A 25,781-nucleotide genomic window follows, 5' to 3' on the forward strand; every position below is an offset into this window, starting at 1 on the left:
ATATGATAGAGCTGCTTCGGATTTCGCAGACTCCCGCTCTCCAAGATAGTTTCTTCCCCTTGATGCACGAGAATGAGTCAGGAGAATTCACGACGCTCAGCCGCCTGATGGGTCCTCTTAGTACGTGCGGGATGCTTCAGTGAATCTCTTCCTGCTAGAGGACCGTTAATTCTTGCACTCGGTCGCGCGGAGGGAGACACGCCATTTCCAACGATACCCAGTCACGTTGTCCGAACAAATCTTCTCTGAAGGGAACGAGCGCCAAGCGGGAGAATCTCATTCCTAGTGGATCCGCTGTCGCGTCTCCTTCCGAGCCGTAGGTCGACGAAGATGACGCTGGCGCTGTCATGCTCGTCGCGACAGCCGAGGCATAGACTCGTCGCTGCTTGTCCATTCCGAGTTTCGACCTCGGGCCTACGCGGTATGAACTCATCGCTTCTAGGATCCACAATCTTGGCATCGATGATTTCCCCACCCGGGTTTCATTTCGGATCGAGCCACACGCGAGCGTTAGGTCTCGGCGGCAGGCAGAGGGACGCAATCAGAAGCGTGAGGGACTCTCAAATCAAGGAGAGATAACGACGCGAGGAACCGCGAGAGAGTAGGACTTCGTGTCACTGCCTGCGATCCCTACTCGCGCTCTGATGTCTAAAGAAACTTTCTCTTTATCATGTGGGTCTGGTAGGAAGAGGGGGCTCCGAGGGAGACCTCGAATTCTTCTCGGTCAAGCCGAGATCAATTTTAACCGTCGATTTTATTCGTTCACTCGGGCCCGACCGAATACAGCTCCTCAGAAAGCTTGCCATTCCGGGTCTTCATTTGGACGCTCCATGTTGAAATTGGAGAAATCGCCCTCGACGGCTTCTCTTTCTGGGGGGAGCTCGATATGGGGGAATTCCTCTTCGACGATCAAGGTGTCGAAATTTATGTCGGAAAACCAAGCATGCTCCATGACCGCCTCACAACCACCCGAGCCCAGTCTTTGCTTAGGATCCTTGACAAGGAATTGTAGCATCATGGATTTCGCCGCCGGTGTATAACGAGGATCGTCCAGACCCGCGGGCGGTGCGTCTGTCGTGCACCTGGCAAAATCGGCTGCGGATGTGTACGGAGGGTGGAAAGGAGTGGCACGCGATTCGGTCAGGAGCTCGTACATCATTATGCCGAAAGCCCACCAGTCAACTGCATTATCATATTGCTTACGCAAAAACATCTCGGGCGCCATGTATTGCGGAGTTCCGAGGTGATCCCTCGGGCAGCTGCCCTTGAAGACAGAGAGTCCGAAATCGCTTATTTTCAGAAGTCCTTTTTCGAAAATCAGCACATTGTCTGGTTTTAGGTCCCGGTAGATAATGCCACATTTGTGGATATACTCAAGTCCCCTCACCACTTGGCTGAGCATCAATTTGGTTTTAGCATCAGAGAGGGGAAACGGCTCCATGGCGTTGAGATTACCGTAGGGTGCGAGATCCATGAAGAGAAATACGTCCGTGTGGCTCACATAGCAATAGAACAGTTCGACGACGAACATATTTTTCAGAGCCCACTGCATTCTCTTCTCCTTCTTTGGTATTTCGAAAGAATCGAATTTCGGCTGGACTTTCATGGCATATGCTATTCCCCCATGTTCTGCCCCGTACACTACGCCGAAAGCACCCGACGCGAGGCGCCGGGTGACCGTGAAGTCTCTGACACTTTTCCTCGGGCAGTCGTCCTTCTCCCACAGCGCGAGAAAATCCTCCGCTGCTGTGGCGAGTTTCTCGTTATACTTGCGGATAACATCGGCTTTCCTGCCTCTTGTGAAGTATGGCATCGTTGTCTTGTCAAATTAGGTTTTAGGCGTGGGCTTTTGACCGAAAAACGCCTCCAGGCAAAAGAAATCTCTAGCGGGAGAATCGGTACGTGTAAATCTCTAGCGGGCGAATCGACGGAGGATGACAGATAACTATGATTATCCGACGGGGAGAACAGCACGCGGACTCTCCGTTGATACCATAAACTCGTAAGCCCCACAAGCTCGTAAGAGCTCCATGTCAAGGAACCTCTACGATTCCGGGATCCAAGAGGAACGAGCTTCTTCTCATAAATCCTCAGACTCAGTAGACATACGCACGGCTCTCGCGCATCGCAGGCTTCACTCCGGATCGTCTCTCACCCGTATGAGCGAGTTGGGAGGCTTGAGAATGAAACAGAGATGAGCGCCAGGAATCGTACTCTTTCTCGTTCCGAGGCCGGAAGTGGGCTCCCGATGGGAACCTTTTCCGTTTGGGGTCCGTATATCGGGTCCGAAGTCGTTCTTCGGAAGCGCTGTACAGCCACCGCGTGCTGTTCTCCCCGTCGGATAAGGCTACGGCTCGTTCCAATCGTTCATCGGAACAGATGGTAACCCATTATCCATTATTTCCCGGAATCTCGGAAGGACGACTAAGGGCTAAAATGACTGATCTACTGAGGCTCCGCATCCTTGTGTCATTTGGCTATTCGCGTCTTTCGTTTCGAGCTCGGCGCTCAGTGTGCCGATTGTCTCCTTCCGCTTCAGCTTCCGAGATGTGGAGGGCTGAAATTCCTCGGCCTGGAGACGAATACTCAAACAGTGACAGGAGTCGGCTTCCGTCTTGCGCTGGAGCGCCATTGGGCTCCCTTTTCAGACGTGGGATCGGAAAATCGCGACACTCGGGTCCGCGACCGCGCTTTCCGCCATTTTGTTCGGTCTATAGGCCGTCATTCCGGGCCGCCGCAGCGGCCGTTTCCCTCTCGACTGCGCCACCTCTCTCCGAATGGCCGGTGCGCCAACAACACTGTTCGAAAACACGCCGCGTGCGTTATCCGTGACACGTTCACTTGGCCATGCCGTGAATTCAAGCTGAGGGAGTGAGGCCATGCATGGAAGCCCTCGAAAGCTCTTAGTTGAGCAGGTTTTTCGTACGCTCTGTGTACGCTCAGCTTTAGAATTATCTGCAGAATTCGAACAAGCGTGTGCGGGTTCCCTTTCAATCGACTCCATCGAGGTGAACTCATGTTCCTGAGGAGAGGCCTGCGGTTCATCACCGACAGAATAGCATTTCTGCGAGTGAGGCATTACTCGGATGTCCTCAGGGCTGGACGGAGATTGCGAAGTAAGCGAGTGAAACTCGGAAAGCTAGAAACGATGAAGTTGGAGAACGATCAATTCCGGCGTATTCTCTCACCAGAGATGAAGGTTGTCGAAGAGCTCTTCAAGAAAAACGGGTGAGGGACTGGATGAGTGAGGCGCATAGTCGAGTTGGATGATAGAGAAGTTCTAAATAACCGCTGTCTTAATTTGAGATCACTCGTTCCTACAGATACCAACTCAGAATCGCCGGAGGAGCCGTCCGAGACCTTCTCATGGGCATCACGCCGCACGACATCGACTTCGCTTCGACCGCAACGCCGACGCAAATGAAAGAATTATTCGAGTCTGAAGGCATCCGGATGATTAACGCAAGCGGTGAGAGACACGGGACTATCACAGCCCGCGTCAACGATAAGGAAAACTTCGAGATAACCACTCTACGAGTCGACACGGTCACCGACGGTCGGCACGCTGAGGTGAATTCCATGTACATACACGTTATATGCTACGTACATATATCTGACGCGAAATCGAATATGGCTCACTGCTGGAGCTAGAAGTTCGCCGCGCAAATGATCGAGCCCCGGACTCCATCTCCACCGTGACGCAATTTCGATTCGATTCTCCGCAGGTCGAGTTCACTACTGATTGGCAGATGGATGCCAATCGTCGAGATCTCACCGTGAATGCAATGTTCCTGTCCTTCGATGGAACCGTGTTCGACTACTTCAAAGGTATCGAGCATCTTGCCCAGAGAAAGGTTCTGTTCGTCGGCGACGCCGCAAGGAGGATCCAAGAGGATTATCTCAGGATACTCCGCTATTTTCGGTAAGCAGTTTTGGACTAGGGTCGCTTTGCGCTGACTCGCATTCTCGGGATGATTCTCAGTAATTTCGAATGCTCCATCTTCTACAGTTTTTACGGACGACTGGCCGTGGACGAGAACGCTCACGATGCTTCGACGCTAGAGGCGATTCGTTTGAATACGGATGGACTCGCTTCAGTTTCTGGCGAGAGACTCTACACAGAGCTGCAGAAAATTGTGGACGGGCGCTTCCACCATAGCATGATTCGCCTCATGGCGGAGTTGGGGGTGTTGCAATATCTTGGTTTCCCACGGAATCCGAATCTCGACGAATTCTCAAGAGTCTGTAAACGTTGCCAGGATTTAGAAGCACTCGCCCCCACGAAGCTCGCGGCTTTGTTACGAACGGAGGATGAGGTGAGTTTCAACCTCGTTAATCCGATAGGTGCTCCATTCTTTCCCGTGGAGATCGTCTTTCCTCGCTCCTTTCCGAGAGAAGTTTTACGTCTGCATAAATTAATAACGGGCCGATTATGAATTCATAGATCATGCAATTGCACGCCAGGCTGAAGCTCTCTAACTTTGAAAAGCATCTCCTCTTATACATCAATCGGTACAGGAACGCTCTCTCGAATCTGAGCGATGAAGAAAAGTTGAGGACGAGTCAAGCTTACCTGTACAGGAACGATTTCAAATGTGAGGGTCGAATCATTTCCGATTTGTCGAAGAAGAATCTCGAGAACCACTCTGCTTTGAACTTCATCAGCTCATCATCATGTGCATATTTCAGTGGGCGCGCCAAAGGATAGGCTGAGATGGATCAAAGAGCTCTTGAAATACGAGGGGGAAGGCGACGTTCTCCAAAAAATGGAAGCTTGGGATCCACCGAAATGTCCCGTCAGTGGATTCGATCTTCAGCTTTTCGGTTTCCGCAAGGGTCCACAGGTCAATTCCGCTTTCCGATTTCAGACTGAGAGCGTTGGGATGGTGAATCCAGATTAAACCCTCTTCTGCGCGGGTTCTGAGAATTTTTCCCTGATGAATTTTCCAGCTCGGCGAGGTCGTTGGTTCACTGCGTGAAATATGGCTGGAGAGCGACTTCACGCTTGGTAAAGAGGAGCTCCTTCAGAGAGCTCGAGTCATCCGGGAGGAGCTCCGATCGCGGAGGTCCCGCGAACCGAGTCCAAAGGGATCGCCATCACCCGACGGTGATTGTAATATAATATCGGAGCGTGATAAAAAAACATAATGATTTTTCCTCGTGAGCGAGCTCCTTTATTCTACAACAACGCATGCCAACAGATTGCGATCAGTATAAATCACAAAAAAAACACCTCCGTTCACGGAACGCCAACTGCCAGGATTTCAGACGGACGTTTCGGAGAGACTCGTCCACTCTCCTAGTCCATTTCTTCTTTTGTACACAGTCACCACAACTTGGCTGCACTCACTGGGCTTTGAGCATGATTGAGTGCTTGGAATCGTATGTATTACGAATAGTTCCAGAGCTGTCATTGTATTCCAGCGATTTCCTCAATTGTGAACATTCCCTCAGTGACGATCTCGTCATCATATGTATTACTCATCATGTCTTCTCTCTGTACATTGCAGAGAGTTCGCGATGTTCCGTCGAAATCCCAAAAAAACAAACAATTTATCGGGTACTCATCCGCTCGAGTACGATAGGCGCTCCGCGGCTCAACAGGGAAATCCTCGCTCTGATCCTCGACGGTCGAGTTAAATTACCTCTAAAAAAAGCGGGATCTCCAACCCGAAGGGCGGAGAAGGTTTTCAGCCCTGAACCCCGTCAACGAGCGACGGCGATGTTCACCTCCTTCGTGGCATTTGTCTAGAATTTGAATTCTGGGGATGCAATCTGATTGCTCGAATCAAATTGGAACTCTTGGCCTTCGCTACCGGGCAGCAGGTGGGGGTCTTCGTCGGTGGCGTCGGAGAAATGATGTTCTATGATTTCGTAGGCTAGATTGTAAACTTCCTCGTTTTCCGAGTTCTGTGCAGCTTCGATGCGGTCCAGGCCCCCACACTCCTCGATCTGTTGTGCAACGGTGCCAACGAAAGTTGACGGTTCAGACATCGACGAGAGCTTGAGCAGATTATTGAGGGCGTCGAGGCAAACGTGCACCACCTGCGAATCCCGAACGTCCAGCATCGAGCAAATTGGCGGCACGACGCCCTGTTGAATTAAGTACTCCATCTGTTCCTTGGTTCCGGAGATGGTGATGTTCGATACGGCCCAGGCGGCTTCTTTCTGAGTTTGGAAATCGCCGTTTTCCAGATGGTGTATGAGTAGAGGCACGAGGTTCGCTTCGAGCACAGCTTGAATTTGTTGGTGGTTTCCGGCGGTGATATTCGACAGGAACCAGACGGCTTCTTTCGTGATTTTCTCTTTGGGGTGGTTCAGCAAGCCGAAGAAGTGGTTCAGCGCACCGTGGTTCAATACGATCTGAGTCTGTTCGTCGGTTCCGGCGGCGATATTCCCAATAGCTCGCAGGGCTGCGGTCTGAACCTTGAACTCTTTGTGCGACAAAAGAGGCACAAGATTAGGAACAATCCCGGCGTCTATGACGAGTTGGATCTGCTCATGTCCGGCGTCCGTAATGTACGAAATCGCCCAGACACTATCTACGAGGATCGAATTATCCGAGTGACAAACAAGCTGACCCAGAATAGGTAGAACTTCTATCACAGTGTGCATTGGCGGAGGAGGTTCTTTGTTGCGACACAAGTTCACAAGAACCCATGTGACGTTACGGAGGAACGCTAACGGGACGTCGGGCGTCACGAACGACAGCAGAGGCTTCACCACACCCAACTCGATGACGTAGTCGCGTAGCTGGGCTCCGTCGCCTATAATATTGCCCAGCGCCCAGACCGATTGCTCGCAGACATTCTGTTGAGGCGACTGCAGTAGCTCGAGAAACAACGGAACGGCTCCGGCCTGGACCACGGCGATCGTTTGTTTCGACGTCCCCGATGCGATATTCGTCAGGGCCCAGGCGGCTTCGAACTGCAAGCCAGGTTGGTCGTGTCGGCGGAGACACTCCACGAACACTGGGAGCACTCCGGTCAGGATCAGATCGTCGATGGGGGGGTTCCGGTCGGACGAGAGGAGTTTTCGAGCGGCTTGGACCGCCTCCAATTGAACAGCTGGGTCTGGACTCCGCGCACCTTCCACTATTTTTTCGAGGCTCATCTGTCTGTCCTGACTCGTTGCGGCTTCATCGTCTTCGTCCAGCACGACGTTACCCTCGGATGGAACGTTCCGCTTCTTGAGAAGATTCTGATCGCGCTTGTTCTTGCGGAGTTCGACAGTCTGCTCATTTCGACGTCTTCGCATCTCATCGTTGTCCTTGCCCTTGTTCTTGTAGTTCCCCAGACGGTTCTTGAAGCCCGCGTCGGCCATGGCCTCGCACGTGAGATCGACTCCTGGCACAATTCAGGCAGCGGTGGGGGGAGCTCACCGTTTTCTGAGTCAGATGAACGCCGACTTATCTCCGAGGAGATTCTGTTTACATTCGCACGAGTGGTAAAAATCAACTCTCTGTAACTGACCGTCGTCGTCGGCTGCCGCGTGGAGAGGTCCGGTAAGAGCAGCCTCTGAGGAGAGTCATTCGAAAAGTCTCGAGACTCTGCCCATCGCGGCGGTATTCCTACTGAATTTCCCGGGTCCGTCCCCCGAATCGCAGAATAGTTCGGCCGAGCTTCTGACTGGATCCCCGGCGTTTCCGGGCGCCAAATTATGACGGGAGGAATTCCCTTTCTCAACGCGGGCTCATGATAACCGTAGAGTTGAAATGCATTCATCCATTCGTGGTGATTCGCTGAAATCATTCACCATTCCCATCTTCCCGCGCGAGTAAGTACTCAGACCCGGTGAACTCGATGCCGGTCAAGTGTATTCCGGAAGACGATCCTGTGAACGCATTGATCGGCGGAGTGAATTGAAACCGAATTGCTCTCCGAAGATCAAGCTTCCAAGAACGATCGATAGCTTTGAGAATGATTGGAGTTTTCCTGCCCCGTGGGGGCTGGCCGCTGGTATCCTCCTTCCGATGATTGCTGCGAGACGCGGGGCTTTCACGGCGCCATCTCAAGCCGGAGATGTAACGGTCGAATCCCGATGGAATCATACGATAAATGAAGCCGCGATTCCTTCCAGGATCCCGAAGAAGATGTCTGACGAGATCAGAGAAGCGGTACCCTGCGACTTCACGAAATTTCGCTTCAAGAGAATCCTGAATGACGATGCTCATGCGAAAGTGAGCCACGATGGAGGAAACGAGCAGCTCAACTCGAGCGCTCGTCGTGCAGAAAATATATCCATATATCTAGTTTTGTCTAGAGTATATTGTACGCTCGACTGAGGTCCTCAATGCATTTTTTCTGCGGAGCAGGTCGTCTACATTGAGGGCCTGTTCGAAGGCGATGATCCGGCAGTGGTGATACTCGAGAAGGTTCCTTTCGAGGAGCAGCAGTGTGCGGAAATTCTGACTGAGTCTGGTGCTGGGAGCCATGCGGAAACCTTCAGAAACGACATCTATTCCGGGTACAGAATCCAGCCCGAGAAAAAGCTCAATGGTGAGTTCCGAGAATCCGAGCGATTCAATATCGACACAATGTGTTCTAGAATCCCCCTGCGAGCAGGTTTTTCGAAGCTCTTCCACAACTTTTATCGCTGTGCATCTCTTGCTCTTCTAGAGATCAAAGCCACGGTTATATACCCGGCAACGCCGAAACACATCGAGAAATACAGTAGACAGGAGTTCCACTACGTCAGAGAGACGGCGGATATTTACCGCGAGAAAGTCGCACCTTTCCTAGAGAAGAATAGTTTCTCACTCCAATGGGTCTACAACGTATTAGACCGGAAGAAAGAGGAGGAAAATATTTTGTTCGAGGACAAGGACGAGAAAGTGAGCCGATTAAGAGTGGTAGAACGCTTTTCCTTGAGAGCGAATTTCCCATGATACGTCGCTTCCTGGGAACGACAAATGACGAATCATACCCTCACGATTTTGTTGCTTGAATGGTTCTTCCGTCCGCCCCCCAGCTGGGATTCATGCTCTGCAAGGACATGAAGTGGGACATGAAGTCGAATGCAGATCTCCACGCGTTGGTCATAGCTCATGACCGGACCCTGCATTCGATCCGAGATCTCCGGCGGGAACATATCCCCCTCCTCGAAAATATCCGAGAAAAATCGATCACGCTCATCGAGGAAAAATTCGGATTGGGCGAGGACAAACTCCTCATGTACTTCCACTATCCGCCATCGTATTATCAGCTCCATGTTCATATTGTTGCTCTCACATTCGAGAACCCCCCAGGTGAGTTTTCAGTCTTCACGAGCGGGTTGCCATCCGCCTCCGCGTCCCGGTTACAGATGAAAAAAATTCGACCATCGCGGTCTCTGACATTCATGCTTTTTCCAGGTGGAGGTTGTCAGAGAGGGCACCTGCTGGACACCGTGAAATCAAACCTGGAGATTTGTTCCGATTTCTACGATAGAGCAACCTTATCCTACACTGTGCGCCACAGTGACCCTTTGCGCGATGTCTTCTTCCCCGAGAAAACAGATGACGAAAAGTCTATAATCGATCCAACGCGGCAATGCTAGGATGTTATCAGGTGGTCTACCTCCGAGTATCGCCCTCAACGAGCTCGCGCTCCTGAGTGGCTTGAAATTGTACACAATTTCAATTGTATACAAGTGTACCTATTGAAATTTCTCTGTCCATCTGGCTTAGTCCCCAAGAATAAATTGGAATTTGATCGATCGACGATGGTCCGTGTGATGGAAAGTCGGGATTGGAAGACCGGAAGATACGATGTGAAAAGTTTCTTTATTCAGGAATAGGAATATTATCGATGTCCCTAATGGATGATGAACTTCGCCTGCGTCGTAGGCGTCACAGACTTTTTTTACGTCTCGATGCTCAGCGAATGTGATCCAAAGACAGCGGATGCTCATTTCTACACAAATTCCATGTCCAGAGGTTGTTCTTCCTGGACATGCAGCGAACAGGCGGAAGCCATCATCGGTTCTCGAGGCATCATCCACAATTTGAATTCCGTCGTATTCTTACAGACGCGCGTTCTACCTATAGCGTTTGATTTTCTCCTTCCAAGTATATTATTATTTTTTCTCCTCGCAGTATCGTCAAGATGCGTTTCCTCATCCCATGTACCATTTTGGAAACCTTCTAATTTCCTTCATCATATCCGTCAAAGACTTCGCCGTCACGTTCACTTCGAGTTTATTCTTACCACCATCGACAGTATGATCATTTCCGACTTTATGACCACATTCGGATCAGCTGTTGAACTAGAACTAATCGAAATGAAGGTCGTATCGATTGAAGACGAGCGAGACGGGGGCAGATTGATACAGATGGCGTTGGGAGCAACCATGCGCCTTCTCTCAGCTGTACACCTCGACAAACCGTAATTGGTTGTGTTTATGGCGCCGTAGGTGTGGTTCGAAGTGAATTATTGACGATCGTGGGAGGCGACGCGGCTCGTCTTCTTCCTTTCTGCTTTGTTTCCATTTTGTTGTGGTAATGATAGTAATAATCAATGCAAAAATAAGTTATCATCAGCATCGTCCATATATAAATAATAGTAGTAATGCGATTGTTATTAGATATCTTCGCGACAGTCTTCTCCCCGGAAGTCATCGTTCCTCTTTCACCCACTTATCGCGTTCCTATCGATGACACTGACGGTTCCTGTTGACCTACTCTCCAAGATAGAATACTTTCTGCTTTCGCAGCCTCAGCATGCAGATCTGCTGGCTGGCTTACTTGCGTGGCATTTAGTGAGCTCGATTTCGGGGAAGGAGATGGCGGGAGGGCCAGAATCTAGTTAATCGAACAAATTAGACGGCCCGAGGGAATTAATGGAGACAGCATTTTTCTTGGACACTGAGCTCTAATCTCGACACGCGTGATGGCGGAGATCAAGATCCGGACCCGTCCCTCAAGGAAGACCGACGCAGTCCGTCAACTTCATAATTTAGGCGAATTCATCCACCCCATCCTCTCCCCCGGAATACACCGTTCCCGTCCCGTGTCCCCCTTTAGAGCACAGGGAAGTGACAATAGGTTAGCCGAGCGCCGGGGAATGGCTTATGGCACCCAACGAAAATTCCTGCGAATACTAAGGCGTTTCGAACCAGCTCATCCGTCGACCCGCCTGCCTTCTGGGGTTCGTATCGATCCGGTAAGAAACTTCCGAATACTGAAATCGACCTCAGTGTTCCCGCTCAGAGTTCACCTAGCCTCTTGATTTTCACGAAGGATGACCTCGCTCGAAATGTTTCTCACGTAGATGAACATCATCTGTGGCATCATGTGTAGTAAAAAACTCGACAATAATGATATCATGCCCGAACACAAAAATGTCGCCTTTGGCTCCCGGAGACTCGTCTTCCCCCAGTCTTTTGTTCTTACAGCTTCTACCACGGAATATAATTCATGCATTCCTCAATCATTCATGCATTCCACGCGTTTCACATAGCCTAACTTCGTCTTAAAATCCGTCTATAATTGAGTGAAATTCAATGAGGCAAGCTTCTCGAAAATTATGATGCTATAATGATGCTTTGGTGCCAGTAGGACCCGCTCTCTCCCCTGTTGTCGGAATCTACCCTGCTTCGTTTTTACCTCCGCCCTCTCCTCATGGATATCGTGACCAACAGTGTTGCGGATTGAGTCCTTTTTCTTCCCCCACGTCTCGATGAAATGAAGTGTGATAGACTAGATACTTCCATCGTCGCCGTTCGACACCGTCGTCGTCACCGATCGACTTATCGACAATCATCTCCCTGGCCTAAAATCGGTTAGCTTGAGGCGTTCATACACAATCTTATCAGTGAATCGGCACCATCACGATATCGACTTCTGCAGACTGCCATGTCTATCGTCGATTGAGTTCTTGTCGAATCGCTGAAAATTTTCGTGGAGTTAGGAGGGGGACTGTATCGCTATCAAGGCAGGAAAAATTAGAGCCATGAAGCTCAAATTGAGTCTCCAGATTTGCAGAGTAATTCAGTTCTTGTATTACCGATGATTATGTCGTCCTTGATCTTGTTCATGTGCTTCTTCATGTCGTTGAGAATTTCGTTTTTGAGTCTTTCCATCTGTTCGTTATCGATGACAGTTCCGTTACTGTCTCCATTCATTTTGATACCCTCCATGTCTCCAAGAGAGCCCATCCTTTGCCTAGAAAGACGGGGGAAGAAGCAAAAAAATGAGCGATCGTTCCGATCTCGTCAGGCTGATAGAACTAAAGTGACACGAAGCCCAATAAAATGCCCAATCCGGCGGGGAATCCCATAGTCTACTAACTTCCTCTGCGACTTCGGACTAGTGTCGCCTTGATCGTTTCGTTTTACAACTCCATTTTGCCCAGGTGACCAGGTTTTACAGTTTGCGTTAGATTGCCCATTGCTTGCTGAATGGTCCGTCTGGTCCTTGTCTTTCCCGTCTTGGAAAAGGGCGGTCGCAGCGGATTTCTTCTCCGCCTGGGCCCTCCTCTTCGCAAGAGTGCCTTGCATTTCATCCAACATACTGGCCATAGGGTTTCCTGAGCTCTGTTTTCTCTGAAACATCAGACGTGGCGTTAGTACTCCGAGCTTCCAAGTGCAAGAGGTGGAGTGCTTGTCCGAACCATGTGAATTCTGTTCTTGCTCCCGCCGAAGGTGAGCTTACCAAATGGCTGGTGTCGGGATGGTTGCCACCGTTCTCGGCAGGGGGCGAGGTCTTCTTGAGTTTAACGCTACTAAGAGCGGCGAGGAGGGAGTTGCCACCGTCTCCTGATGAAGGTCCCCCGGGCGGAGGAGGAGGAGGGGGCGGAGGAGGCGCACCAGCTGTCATCGGCGGTCCCGGCGGAGGGGGTGCCGGCGGAGCGCCCATCGGGGGAGCAGGTGGAGCCGGGGGAGCAGGAGGAGGACCCGCTGGAGGAGCAGGAGGAACGTTTCCAACTGTGCTGTAGGGACTTCCATTGCTGGATAGATTCCTCTGGTGCTGTGCTGCACCCATCGGCATGGGGGGAGGAGGTGGTGGAGGAGCTCCGTTCGTCACCGGAGCCACATGATGATGGGTCTGAGGTGGAACTTCGACCGGTGTTTGGTATATTGGAGCTGTGACGGCGGCAGCGACGGCGGCGGCCGGAGCGACCGCAGGAGCTGCGGCTGGAGGTTGAGGAGGGAGTGCTTGGACATTGGGATTGGACAACTGCTCGAGGGCAGAAGTCATAGCATGAGCGAAATGCTCGGCGTCATCCTTAGAGCTGAAGTTGAGTCCGTAAATGGTTCTTTGGTCCCTCCATTGATGGAAGGTAGGCGTTGCTTGGTTGTATTTGAAGCCCCGTAGGATGGCGCTGTTTATGACTACCTCGTGATCGTCCAGTTTGCGGCCCACAATGCGGAACGTGCCGTTCAGAGTGTGCTGGTAAATGTGTACCTTGGACAATCCAGATGCCGTCCCCGAAGGTATCCATTTCTTACTTTGCTCGTTATAAACGAGAACCGACGCTCTGGCCGAAGCAACCGAAACCTCACTGCGAAAGAGAATATCGGCGTTAGTCTCTTGGAATCGTGCAGAATCGGCAGGTTGGCCAGATGCAAATACGAAATACGAATTCTGTAGAAGTCGTCTATATCCACGGCGAGACCGTAGGAGCACCGGAGGATGTCGTCCCGGAAGCCCCGCGGTACGCGACGCTCATCCTCGAATCTTGTCCGCGAAACAACTACTCGAATCAGCTGATCGGAGAAACCCTGACCGATGCCCGACGAGACCCGATCGATTTCTACCGGAACCTCAATAGAATCGCGCATCTAACGACGTACTGAGTACTGCGGAAAGGGCCGCCGGTATCTTAACTATGAAACCGCTTCTGTGCCTTTCCGCTCCTCTTCTGGCTCTGATTGTTGTTGAGCGAGGGTCAACGAACTAACGGCCCACCCTTTCCGTGGGTAGAAAACCTTTTCTGCCTGCGATCAGAACTGACGCAAATAAACACCAGAGCTGCTGCTGTCGCCGTCGCCACCATTTACCACTATCAACAACGAAAGCAGAAGACGCTTATGCGCGACTGTAATCAAGATTAGCAAGCAGCAGAGATGACGTCGGCGTGACCATTTCTAGGAGGAAGAAAGAATCGGTCCGTCAGAGCAGCGTCGCGACGGCTCAACGATCGTTTCGTCACAGAATCGTACGAAGATCTCCGGCGAAAATAACGCGTTCTCCTTCCGTCGACCGCCCGATTCCGACAGAGCACGGTCGCAATGAAGTCTGCAAGATTCCTCATTCAGCTTACACTTCGTAGTACGGAGACACTGTAGGATTCGTAGAAACTGCACGAAACTGACGGGTGAGCGTCATTGTTTCGATGGGCCGCCGCCGACCACGCAACTCGATCAGGGCCTAGGGCCTCTGTCTCCCGCTCATTCGTTCCGAGTCTCTCACGAACTTGCTGCGAGCGGTGGCAGCCGAACTGCTCGGATGGGGCTGCTCGGCAGGCTGGCTGGCTGGCTGGCTCACTGACTGGGAACTCTCCCCACCCATCCTCGGAAGGAGGAAGGAAGGACTTCATTTACCCAGAGTCCCAGCCGGGTGAGCCGGGCCCTCTCCACGACACCCCACCAAGCGCATAGATCGCAGCGGAAGGAGCCCAACAAACGAACGCTGGGCGACCGAGCGACCGGCCGCTCCAGTCACGAGCACGCCGCCTCTTCGTTCCTCCAACAGGATTCTCCATCACGTAAATTCTCCATCGGTGGTTGCCTCTATCCGAAATCAGGGAGACTCACTTGTCGAGATTAGCGCTGTTTCTCTTCTTCGAAGTCATTCTTTCGCGATAGGGTACGCGCAATGCGCCACTTCGAAGCGCGGGAGACAAGCGGTAGAGGAGTATCGAAGGAGAGTTAGCTTTTCAAGGTAGTCCGCCTTGTCCGGATCGTACTGGCTTGCTTTCTTGTCTGCCTTCCACGGATCAGGGAGGAATCCACCGAGCAACCGATCGACCGGCCGCTATTTCCCCGTGGAGTCGAGCCAAAAAACCAAGTCGAGAACCCTTCTTCGCCACCGCACAGCAAATGCGTTGCGCACGAGAACTTGCGCAAGTTCTGGTCGCACGACCTCTCAGCCAGAAGGGTCACACCGGTCTCTCGGAGGCTTGGTTTGCCTCCTTTGGCGAGCGCACATTATTTTCTCAGGGACTCGGGCTGCCGAACGATTCGGCAGTGAACGATTTCTGTCCGCTTCCCTGCCGTCAGCTGGCAAATCGCAAGGCCACTCGTTCAAGGCAACGCCGCACCCTTTCCAAGGAAACAGCAGCAGACCTCCGCCATGTTATCCGGAGCTCAGCGAAGGAACGAGAGAGGGCCCGGGCCCTCCGGGGCCCTCGCGTATGGCGGACGAGAGAGGAATACAGACAGTATATGACACACGGGACCGCAACGGAGCTACTCCAGCTGCCGCTCCCGATTCGCGTCTCTACTCCGCGCATGATTTTTCCGCGTTTTTCACCCGAGCTAGGCGATTAAAATACTTAATGGTGAGCCTCTCACGGTAACGAGTTGGGAATCATCCACTGCGTGCTCCTGATCCTCGAGCATATTCGTGATGCGGAGCGAACACCTGCACGACCGGCGCGGCGACCGGACCGGCACTTTCCGTACGACTGCGGCGACATCCCCGAGAGGTTCTGCCTTCCACAGTCTTTGAATCATGTTTTCCCATATGAGGAGGTCTACGGTGCTTCGAAAGGCCCAAGATCGAGGAATGAGTCGAATCTGATAATTGAATAGTGGAGCTTCCATTTGAGATCACATTCCCCCGTGAGCATACAGACATAGGCGATCGCTCAGGATGAGCTCCATCTCGGTTCCCGCGGTCACATAATGAACTTATTCCCCGACACAGATCGGAGAATGAATGAATAGAATAAGACGCATCCGATTTCATCGAAGAGGTCCAAGCCGAGCGACGCGATCCGTAATCGGCGATCGGCTCGAGCTCCGATCATCGAAATCTCGCAGGAAGGTCCCGTCGGGACCCCATGGTACTTCGTTCTCACCATCCCCGAGGAAAGCACCATTCCACAAAAGAATAACGTTATATATTTTTCCTCCTCCCGTCGCGCGTCGGTACAGGCCGAGAGGGACACGTCCTCGATTATGTACTGATGACTTCAATGAGCTGTGTCGTCCTCCAGATCGAGGATATGAGCACTTACCATTTTTGGTACTGTTGTTGCTGCTGAGTTGGTTGTTGAGGTTGCTGAGGACTTGGCTGCGGTTGCTGCGACAAAGGAGGTTGTGGTTGCTGTTGTTGCTGCTGCGGCTGTGGCTGCATGCCTACGGTTTGTTGCGTTCTGTCCTGTGCTTGCTGATACTGTTGTTGCTGATAACAGGTGGTGTCGTAGACCACCTCTTGACCAGCAGCTTGGATCTGCTGAGACGGAGTCACCACCGCGCCAGGATAGATACCGGAGTGGTATTGCGACGGATGCTGTTGCGGGTGATGAATTTGTTGCTGTTGGTGCTGTGCTTGCTGTGAGGGGTGGTACTGTTGTCCCCCATGATGCTGCTGGTGGCCGTATTGCGGCGCTAAGGATTGCTGCATCACAGAGTGTCGACTGTAGTTGAGCTCACTATTTTTTGTTTTCAATTCAGTCGACGATGGACTACTCAGGCGACCCGTCGTACTGAGCCGAGCTATCGGATGATACTCGCTCCTCCAGACCTCTTGTCGCCCCTGTACAGATTTCCACTCAAGCGAGGAGGATGATTCCCTTGTCAACTAGTTCGGACGCAGCGGTAGGCTCTGGGGAGGCTGATCCTAGTTTCAGCTAGCCACTAGCTAATTGATATGTCTTCGTAGATAAAGAGAAGTTTCCTCCTCGAACGCATGAACTTCTGATCCGGTGCCTCCTGGAAATGAGAGCGGAAACTCACGATTAGACTCACGATTCACCTATCGCACGGTAATTCCTCCCTCGGGGGGATCCGTAGCTGCACTCATGTTCGTCCCCACCGACAGCCGATTCGGGGATGGGTATCAATTTCGGCGGTCCGATCGGAAATTCACGTGACTTGAACACCTGACCGCGATCATTTTCGGATATTCGCTAGGACAAACACCGCTCCTTCACATAGGGGTAAGATACTGATAAGTCAACAGGTTCCGCTAAAGCGCACTCTCGCTGTGTTTACCCTCGGAGAGTGGAGGCTTCCAGCAGAGATCGCTACAAATGTGGTGATTGTCGAAGCTGACCGCGAAAGCCCTTGCGGGTCTTCTGCCGTTGAGAGCACAGTCAACACAATCGACAGTCACATTCCCTCAGGTATCATGAGCGGAATGGAGAAGGGTGAGGAAGAAGTTTCGGCTGCTGAGTGAGGGGTACACTTCCGGGAAGCGCTTCCTTGGCGCTGAGTTCTGAGTACGGAATCCTAATAATAAAATATCGTGGTCCCGAGGAGGTGAGTAGAATCGAAGACGCGTCAGGAGGAGGCTTCCCCACGTCTGGTGGGAGAAATCTGAGTCGTCGATCCAACCGATCTTCCTCTCTCGAGTTTCGTTTCCCATTTCCGAAGCCCTATCCAACGATCGAGTAATCATTATTATCGACGTATGGAGAAGCCGCCACAAAGACTCCGGAGCTTTAATCCTCCGGAACACTCTCGGGAGTAGATTCCACGGAACGAGAGAGTCCCGATCTGAGTCTGAGGCGACGGAAATCGCTCCTGAACGAGGAATTCTTCCGCTCGCTAGACTTGCGTCCGTTTTCCCTCTGAAATCTCGCGGATGAGACGTGCGAGGGAATACAAGACTCCGGAGAATGAACTCGTGGGAAGGACGCTTCAGGAGATGGATCGTCTCGCTCTCTTCTCCCCCTAATTATAGCGTCGGCTTTAGCGAGGAAAAAGGAATGGAAGCGGCTCGGAGACCATTGGTGTTTTTTTCGAGGCGATTGACTTCCTCGGGGTCTGAGAAACTTCCAGAAGGCTGGAACTTTCTCCTGCATCAGAAGAAACGCTCGCAAGGCATCCACCGCTGGTACGGCCCGTAGCCGGAGTGGCTCGGTTTCCGAACACATTTCCTTTTCGTGGTTCGTGTATGGTCGTGTTGACAGCGAACTGAACTCCGCGAGCGGCTCTCGATTCAATTATTCGATTTGCTCGAGAGCAGAGGCCCTAACATTGAACGGGTACGCCCTACCAAGTCTCTCCCTCTGACAGTCCTCCTTGTTCATCGAGATAATAACCAAACAAAACAGTCGATGGGCGCGCTGAGTCCGGTTGACATTGAAGACAGGCGAAAACTGTCATCGTCGGCGAGCCTCTCTGTATCGAGCGTACTCTTTACCTCCGTAATCTTTTATTTCTTCGTCGTGGATGTCTCACGCAAGAATGACTGTGGTGGCCGGACGGATGCACGCACAACGGCCGACGCTGGCTGGCGCTCACGTCAGCGATCTGAGCGCCGAATGCCACTATCGGAATGGAGAAACCATCAACCGACATTCCGACCCCGAGATGCCTGCGGTAGCAGTGGACTCCGTGGTAGTTGTAGTCTTGCCTCGGCACATGTGTTCGGCGGTTGATTTTCCATTCAATGTAAACATTTCCACTGCTGACTGCATGTAGTCGTCTTCCCGTCATAGGAATAATTTCTCCCTCCAGCTCTGTCTCCACACTTCGCTCTGACTGGGATGGTTGGAGGATGAGACTTTCTCGGAGAAACCGTCGAATCATCGAAATATCTACTGATCACCAAATTCCAGTCGCGGATCACGCACAGGGCAAATCTGCCCGGAGGCCATCGCTTTTCCCTCGCTCATCGCAAGACAGATACTCCTAGGTACGGACTTGACCCCGAGCCTCAGAAGCAGCATCTCAAAGCAAAGGCCCCCCCCGAGGGTTTTGGTGGACGGAGAGCCCTTGGACGACACTGAGATCCAGCGGGGAGCAGGAATCAGCGCCGAGAGAATTAATGAAGCTCACGACGCGACGCGAAAAGTCATCCAGTCTCAGCCAACGAGCTTTCCTCGGGACGGAACACGATGTTTCGGAACTGCCCATTAGCGAAGGACGCGCCGCAGCTCATCGAAAGGTCGTGCGAGAAACAGTTCTCTTCTCTTCGCTAATGCTTTCCCAAAGTTCCGTGAATGCGCGCGCCTTCCACCGACATGACATTTCTCTGACGTACTGATACAAACAGCAGTCCGAGCTTGTTCGAATTTCCTACTCCCATCGAACTTATTCGGCATCCAAAGGTCGAATGTGATGTCATGTGACACCGTTTGGAATCGGATCGGTGATTCCAAAGGCCAAATCACGTTGTTGCGTCACGAGTCACGGAATCTATAGCGGATGTGCGGAGCGATCGGCGAGTTCGACAGACTCTCTAAGCCTCAGGTAGCCGGAGTCGACGAAGATTGGAACGATCCAAGGAGTATGGGAGGAAAACTCGGACAGCTTCGCGCCCGTCCGTCTGCGAGTGCAAAAATCGACTGCGATCGCTCTTGTGAATTGCGACGTTACCCGTCAGATAGAGCAGAATGACGCTGCTACACCATCTTTCAACCGGAGCAATTATCTTCAGGACTCCAACATTTCAAAAGTTCGGTTCGGTCAGTTCCGTACCTGTTCCGCCAAGAAAGATGTTCCCGCAACATCATCGATCAGACAGACGTTCACTGTCTCGAGAAGACTCCAGATCAGCCTATAATTATAATCTTCTCGTTACTACCACAGTAAGGGCGGGGGAGGGTATCAGGCCTGTCGCTGTTTCTCCCTCATAGTGCAATCCTGACTTTCCTGACTTTTGAATTGGAACCTTTATTCCCCAACGAGAAACATCGCCGACCTCGGGAATTGAAGCCGGCAGCCCCCGACGATGGCGGCGTCAACAAAGCGCACGGCTGCATGAGCCGCACGCGTTGACTACTCGAACACCACGCGGCTCACCCAGATCAGCCTCCCACCACCTAACCCGTTAGACGAGAACCCGATTTCTGGGTCGAATATGTTGTCTCTTCTTTTGACAGCAAATAAAAAACGGAGAATCGGGCTCAGTCATCTGCAGCTATCTGAATGTTACGCGTCCAGGCTGGAACCTCTGAAGAATCGACAAGTCACGATTCACGATCAACGACGACAAGGGCTCAAACTATCGCGATCCTCCCTGTGTCTCTATCCCGAATAAATTTGTAGCGTTCCCGATGGACTATAATTGATTTCCGGACCTACATATCGGAACTAGGTAAATGTTCCGAACGCGGATGGTCACACGACCTCAGCTGCGATCGTGCAATGGCGACGACCCGACGAACGTCTTCCAAGTGACTTCGATCCTGCGACCCGGCTTAACCTTGTTGTTTTCGAACTGAGCTCTAATGTGTTTCCATCGGAGGGCAAGATGACTTTCGGAGTCGATATCAGCCGTTCCCGATCGGGGCTTCCGATGGGGAATCATCCCCGCAGTACTCGGTGTCGCAATCCGCAGCCGATGGGATTCAGGAATTCCTCCGCGGAAGCGGAGCGGAAAATCATGTCTGAGCGGTTCTCGGAGGGAACGCGCGTCAGAGAAAGCTTTCATGAGAAAGAGCCATAAAGGAACCTTTCTTAAAAAATGCGTGCCCCGAGGCGCTGGAATGCGACACGGGAAGCTTTTATTCCGCAAAGAAACGCTCCCGAGGACGATCGCGTAGGCTCGAAACGCTCGGAGCTTGACGAGTCGCTCCTTTCGTTCCGGTTCGGTCCGCGGGGAGCCCGCTCTTGGATTGACAGTAGGAAATCGCTGGTCTCTCAGATCGGAGCCGTTTACGAGATCGGTCGCCAATTAGTCCGCTTCCTCCCGTTCATTGGGAAAACGCGGCACGCATGGAATTTCCGCGTTAGATTCTCTTCCGCAAACAGTCCTCGACGAATCAAAAGAGATCCTGGCGGGATCCCCAGACCGATTCTCTGCTCGGGTAACGAGATACTGTCGTGCTACTGCTGCTGCTGCGCATACTCTTCTCCTGCTTCACGTCCGAAACACTCTCCGGGAAAGAGAGGCGTATCGATAGCGTACCGTTTATGGTAGTTTTTGACGGAATTCTTTGACTCGAGCCGCAGCTCACGCGACTTATTTGGAGCTGGGATAAGGTGAGAACGCTGGGATAAAACCTGGATAAGGCCAGCTGGAATTACCGCGATTCTGGATGTCAGCATCCAGCTTACAACAACCCGATGTCATATAAAAATTCTCGAGGAGCACCAGTTTGTGCCCTACATTCTGTTCCGGTCGACTCCGATTCCACGGGCGGTCAGCTCTCGTTCGGAGTACAAGGCTATCGAGATCGTAGTTTTTTGCTCCGAGCCGCTCATGAGTCAGAGCAAAACGGTTTCGGCTGTCACGCAGGTTCTCGCAACGTCAGCCTTCCGGTCGATGGTCTGTGTGCCGTTATCCTGCGGATCTGCCTGACTTTTGTCGTGAGACGTTTCAAATCCAGTGGTCTCAGATAGGGGCATGAGAAGCCCCGTGCCCCAAGCACCCGCGCCGTTCAGAGAGACAGTTCGCGTAGAGGCTCGAGACGCTCCCGCCCAAAACAAATCAAGAAGCAACCGATCGGACCCGAAGGGCTACGGTGGAATAGCCTGCTTCCAGAGCTCTCTACCGAGGACTCCGAGAAAATCAGTCCGGACGTGGCAACGAACTGTTTCACGTCGTTCCTTTTCGTTACATTCGCCCATCGTGTCGATCAAGGAATTCTTGAGGAGCATCCCTCACGAAACTGCGTGTGAACTACGCGACAGGAGAGCATTCTTCCCTTCATGGTCCGACGTGCGATCGGAATAAAAATGGGTTATCTCTTGATGGATAGGTGACAAATAAGCGTGGGCGGAACGACTCATGAAGAAATCAATGGTGTCGGAGCCGGTGGCAGCGACGGCGAACTTGGCTCAATTCAAACGGCCGTCCGAATCTGTCACTCCGATGGGATGATGCGCGCGCTGTGTGTGGCGCGCGATCCCCCAGGCGGTGAGCTGAGGGGGCCAGACGAGGGGAAGCAGAGCGAGCGAGCGAGAAAACCGGCCGACTGAAAAACCAAAATAGAAGACGAAAGCAAGAGCAGCTCGTCACCGCTGTATACGTCCTGACCAAACAACAGCCGAACAGCGACAACGAGACTCTTCAGCTTCTTCACGCTACAGCTCTAGGCGAAGTTCGACTTCTGACCGATTGAAGTAGCTGCTGTTTCGAACAATGGAATCATCAGCAATATCAACGTTGTGATTTTCTCGCATTAACAATGAGGCATCTCGGATGCTGTTTATCGTTTCGAGTCGATAACATCAGCTCAGCACCTCGAGCTAGCCGCTCCGCTCGAAATACTCATCGAGCGCCTACCTGTACACAGTGCGGTAAGATAGTCTGCATGAGGCGCGCGTAACCGGATTGTTCTGCCGGGAAACCCCGCGCACCATACGTGTCATGACGGATCAGCGGCTGTTTTCTTCCCTGTGGGGCTGTCCACGTTTTTTGCCGAGCGATGTGGTTCAGTCGATAGCCCGTAATCCTTCATTAATAATCCCAGCCCTAATAATAATTCGATCAAACTAGAGGGAGTCGATGCGACGTCGACAGCCTACAGGCAAATGAAAGAAATCACCCAACAAGAGGACCGACTCCCCGTCGCATCGCGCCTCGCCGATCCTGAAATTTCGCGGGCGATCAGTTTATTTTGTCAGCTCTTGCGTGAGCGTCGTAGGGCTGAGAATATTCTATCCTATTCTATCCTTCATCGGCGCCTAATAAAAGCGTGCTCAAAACTAAACTGTGCCCTTCAAGGAAGAAAGAAGGCAATTGTTGTGCAAGAAACTCCCTCTGACCGCGATTCCGCAGCAAAAAGTTTCTTCTGTCGCTTAGACCGAGCGACCGACCGTCAGTCAGACAGTAAGTCCTATGGACGTAGAAGCGGGACATGGATGGTCGGTAACGTCACCGTCGTCCTTGTGAGACGCTGCACGACTCCGCGAATCCGACCCCGCGTCGGGAAACCGTTTAAAGCTGGGTACGTTCAAAGGCGTCATTTCTGAGTCACGGAGACGATCCAGACAAAAACTATCCTAGCGTCCAAAATATAAAGTGTCGGAGGGAAGGCTCACCACTGAACCAATGGGCATCTTCAGATCCTCGATAATACCCCGGAACTCATTTTAGCAGAATCTGGATCTGGCGAGCGACTCGGATTACAACACAGTGAGCATTGAAAACATAATCGGAAATGATGTTCAATGTCGTCTCGGATCGCTTCGATTCGGAAATATATTCATCTATGCTCAGAAAATAACACCGCCATACGTCGCTGTTGCCTGGAGAGCCGAGTAGCAGCTAGGATACACGTGAAATTCGCGTGAAATTTCCGTGTTATCGGAAGTCGCACACGTACGATGACGCGAAAGCCGCGGAGAATCCCCAAATAATTGAACGGGAAAATTGACCGACTCATTTCAATTCGATCTCAAGGCCACTTTCGCAGCTGTCTCCAGCGAAACATTCTCACAGTAAACGAACGAAAGAGTCGTTGTCGCGTAAATACCCGATGAAAGCTTCCTCGCTTAACCATGGACATTTGCGGAAGTTGGACAGGTACCACAGCTCATGATCAGTTTTTCCGATGGTCTCGTGCTCGAATCAATTCTTCTCCGTCTGCTTGCTTGAGGCTGATATGAGCCGCCGGAAAAATATTCGGAGCATCGACATAGTATGACGGCGTACTTGATGCAGAATATCTCGATTTCCCAGGCCCCGAAAAGAATGCGGAAGCTAAGCAGGCCAGCGGTTCTTCGGAATATTTTCAATGTAAACGCATTCTCATCCCCCCTAAATTCATGTTAGGGGGGATGAGAATCGGGGCGATCAGGACCTTAACTGTCGCATCAGGGATGGTCAGCGCGAGTGCTCTCGTGCACGACGTCTAATGCGAACGCGCTGAGCGATTGAGCATAACGAGTGCATTAGTTTGTGGATCGAGTTCTGCGCAACGCGTAGCTGTTTTCGTCTTTGAGCGATTCAGCTAGAAATCGGAACCCCTGGGCTAATGCCGACAGTTTCCACAGCAGGCAAGCGTGGAATGAATTCGAGCTTGAGATTTTCATTACGCTCTTTCTCTAGAGAGCATAATTTGGACATTCTCGCCAAATGTTCGTTTCTTGCGAACGTATCAAACCAGACCCGCGCCTGTAGGTATGTCACACCAGAGGACGTGAAGGAAAAACGGGAAGGGGCTTCGTGGAAATGTCACGGAAAAGTGAGCCCTCCTTGTCGATACTCTCGAGAAAACGGCCGACGAGACGGTCTGTCGAGATGATTGTATTTTCCAGAGCTGTCGCTATTTTTCGGATACAATTTTCGTCGGAGAAAAGTATCTCCACAATGATGGAGCTTCATGAAATTGGTCATCCGCGTCACCGGTCAAATACAACATCGGAGGACACATACACATAAATCAGAGCATTCGATGGAATCGCGCCCGATTTCCAAAAGCACTGTCAATTGCGCCGCCGCTCTGGGAGAGGTGTAGGCCTAGGGTGGGTGGGGCGCGGATGAGGTTCTGAGGTGAGGCGCAGCTGGAGACTCGGAGAAGCCCACGACTTCAACATATGACGCTGCACACATTTCACCATCAGTTTTGACTCTTGCCAAACTTCCAGCGAGTGAATCGGCTCAGAGTTTCTGATGACAATGAAGTTGCCACTTTTTTGGGGTTCGCATCGAGAGAGAGGGGGCGGATTCGATTATCCTGGCGCGTTACATTAGAACAGCTAATTGACTTCACGATTCTTACGCTGCCATCGGATCAGCTGGTATGTAGTTCTCGAGAAACGGCAGTGGAAATCAGCTACCGTTGTATTAATTCTAAATCCCGAGAAGTTCGAGATCTCTCCAATGCTAGACCAGCAGAAAAAGTGCGCATCCGTCCTGAGCGTCCAATGCAGCGATTTTTCTACGATCATTCGGAGAGCACTGGCCGGCGTCTGTTCTGGAATGCTGACCGAGCGTGTCACTCAAAAGATATCGGATGCCTCTGCATTGCAATGCCGCCTCTATAGAGGATGAGGGATCTTCTCAATGCGTGGACTCTTTGAAATGTCGAGCGCTTTCCGAAAGAGCGTTGATGAAACCCTACGGATTCGCTTTGCTTACCTGAGCGACCGGTTTAGATGTTCATTTCAATCTCCGCCGTCAATACACTCACTATACCAGCTCCCGGAATTTTGACACACACTCTCACAAGAATGGCACTCTCGAGAAGTTTCTGTGGATTTTTTAATTCATCATCTACTGATCCATAGTAATCTTCTCTGGTTCATTTTCTTCTTCCTCAACAACTCTCTTCTCACAACAACGCCATGGCCCGTCTGCTGCTGCTTTTGCTGCTGCCGCCGCTGCTGCGTGCTACGGTCCTCCTCCTCATCCACCGCTACCACTCTGCTACTACTACCGCCGCACCGCCACCACTCCACCACCGCGGACAAACAGCCAGGATGACGGCCGACACTCCAGAGGCGAATCAAGCCGCGCTCTGCAGAGACGCCACACGGAAGAGCGGGACAAGAAGTGGAATCCTGAGCGAACAGGCAGGCAGAACTTCCTCGCAGGAGATCGCATGCGAAAATTCCATTCAATATAATGGCGGAATATATTGGAATTGGCCGGAATGGATTAGGCGGGGGAAATGATTGCGATGATCTTTGCCTACTGTCCGATCGTCGAGGATTGCCCGATCGGATAGTAGACAAAGATCATCGCGGTCTCTGTCATCTGCATTGAGAGCAGAAAACAAAACGAGCCGGTCATC

At 51.8% G+C, this 25,781-nt stretch overlaps 5 protein-coding genes across 6 annotated transcripts; 2 read left to right on the forward strand and 3 right to left on the reverse strand.

Annotated features, from left to right (window-relative positions):
- Positions 1–790: 790 nt before the first annotated feature.
- On the reverse strand, positions 791–1,813 carry LOC100904014 (probable serine/threonine-protein kinase DDB_G0272282). Its single transcript, XM_003737774.1, has one exon. The coding sequence runs from the start codon at positions 1,811–1,813 to the stop codon at positions 791–793; it is 1,023 nt and encodes a 340-aa protein (XP_003737822.1).
- Positions 1,814–2,806: 993 nt separating this feature from the next.
- LOC100904159 (CCA tRNA nucleotidyltransferase 1, mitochondrial) lies at positions 2,807–5,148 on the forward strand. The gene is made up of 7 exons (XM_003737775.2): positions 2,807–3,228; positions 3,324–3,570; positions 3,726–3,922; positions 4,010–4,316; positions 4,445–4,595; positions 4,690–4,844; positions 4,951–5,148. Exons 1-7 carry the CDS (start codon positions 3,017–3,019, stop codon positions 5,146–5,148), a joined length of 1,467 nt encoding a protein of 488 aa, XP_003737823.1. The 5' UTR covers positions 2,807–3,016.
- A 38-nt stretch (positions 5,149–5,186) lies between these two features.
- On the reverse strand, positions 5,187–7,407 carry LOC100900856 (importin subunit alpha-4-like). Its single transcript, XM_003737675.2, has one exon. The coding sequence runs from the start codon at positions 7,321–7,323 to the stop codon at positions 5,749–5,751; it is 1,575 nt and encodes a 524-aa protein (XP_003737723.1). The 5' UTR covers positions 7,324–7,407; the 3' UTR covers positions 5,187–5,748.
- Positions 7,408–7,521: 114 nt separating this feature from the next.
- Positions 7,522–9,697, forward strand: Dcps (Decapping enzyme, scavenger). 2 transcript variants are annotated; one of them, XM_003737676.1, is made up of 6 exons: positions 7,522–7,776; positions 8,080–8,179; positions 8,315–8,498; positions 8,619–8,833; positions 8,971–9,247; positions 9,353–9,697. In XM_003737676.1, the coding sequence occupies exons 1-6, from the start codon at positions 7,715–7,717 to the stop codon at positions 9,535–9,537; spliced, it is 1,023 nt and encodes a 340-aa protein (XP_003737724.1). In that variant the 5' UTR covers positions 7,522–7,714; the 3' UTR covers positions 9,538–9,697. The 2 variants fall into 2 exon arrangements, with proteins under 2 accessions (XP_003737724.1, XP_028967560.1); XM_029111727.1 differs by having other exon boundaries at positions 7,773–8,179.
- A 2,091-nt stretch (positions 9,698–11,788) lies between these two features.
- On the reverse strand, positions 11,789–16,552 carry LOC100904300 (protein enabled-like). The gene is made up of 6 exons (XM_029111882.1): positions 16,313–16,552; positions 16,164–16,207; positions 12,632–13,481; positions 12,269–12,522; positions 11,985–12,142; positions 11,789–11,866 (listed from the first exon to the last, which is right to left on the reverse strand). Exons 1-6 carry the CDS (start codon positions 16,550–16,552, stop codon positions 11,838–11,840), a joined length of 1,575 nt encoding a protein of 524 aa, XP_028967715.1. The 3' UTR covers positions 11,789–11,837.
- Positions 16,553–25,781: the final 9,229 nt, after the last annotated feature.

The sequence above is a fragment of the Galendromus occidentalis genome, unplaced genomic scaffold (assembly GCF_000255335.2).
Source record: "Galendromus occidentalis unplaced genomic scaffold, Mocc_1.1 scf7180000075612, whole genome shotgun sequence".
Taxonomy (NCBI): domain Eukaryota; kingdom Metazoa; phylum Arthropoda; class Arachnida; order Mesostigmata; family Phytoseiidae; genus Galendromus; species Galendromus occidentalis.

Bases quoted from the DNA above. Each gene is read 5' to 3' on its own strand.
- LOC100904014 (XM_003737774.1), bottom strand. From the start codon at position 1,813: ATGCCATACTTCACAAGAGGCAGGAAAGCCGATGTTATCCGCAAGTAT.
- LOC100904159 (XM_003737775.2), top strand. From the start codon at position 3,017: ATGTTCCTGAGGAGAGGCCTGCGGTTCATCACCGACAGAATAGCATTT. The intron at 4,596-4,689 runs GTGAGGGTCGAA...TGCATATTTCAG, and splicing joins GTACAGGAACGATTTCAAAT to TGGGCGCGCCAAAGGATAGG. The intron at 4,845-4,950 runs GTCAATTCCGCT...TGAATTTTCCAG, and splicing joins GTTTCCGCAAGGGTCCACAG to CTCGGCGAGGTCGTTGGTTC.
- LOC100900856 (XM_003737675.2), bottom strand. From the start codon at position 7,323: ATGGCCGACGCGGGCTTCAAGAACCGTCTGGGGAACTACAAGAACAAG.
- Dcps (XM_029111727.1), top strand. From the start codon at position 7,973: ATGATTGCTGCGAGACGCGGGGCTTTCACGGCGCCATCTCAAGCCGGA. The intron at 8,834-8,970 runs GTGAGCCGATTA...TCCGCCCCCCAG, and splicing joins TCGAGGACAAGGACGAGAAA to CTGGGATTCATGCTCTGCAA. The intron at 9,248-9,352 runs GTGAGTTTTCAG...TGCTTTTTCCAG, and splicing joins CACATTCGAGAACCCCCCAG to GTGGAGGTTGTCAGAGAGGG.
- LOC100904300 (XM_029111882.1), bottom strand. From the start codon at position 16,552: ATGCAGCAATCCTTAGCGCCGCAATACGGCCACCAGCAGCATCATGGG. The intron at 13,482-16,163 runs GTAAGTGCTCAT...TCTCTTTCGCAG, and splicing joins CAACAACAGTACCAAAAATG to TGAGGTTTCGGTTGCTTCGG. The intron at 12,523-12,631 runs GTAAGCTCACCT...CTGATGTTTCAG, and splicing joins ATCCCGACACCAGCCATTTG to AGAAAACAGAGCTCAGGAAA.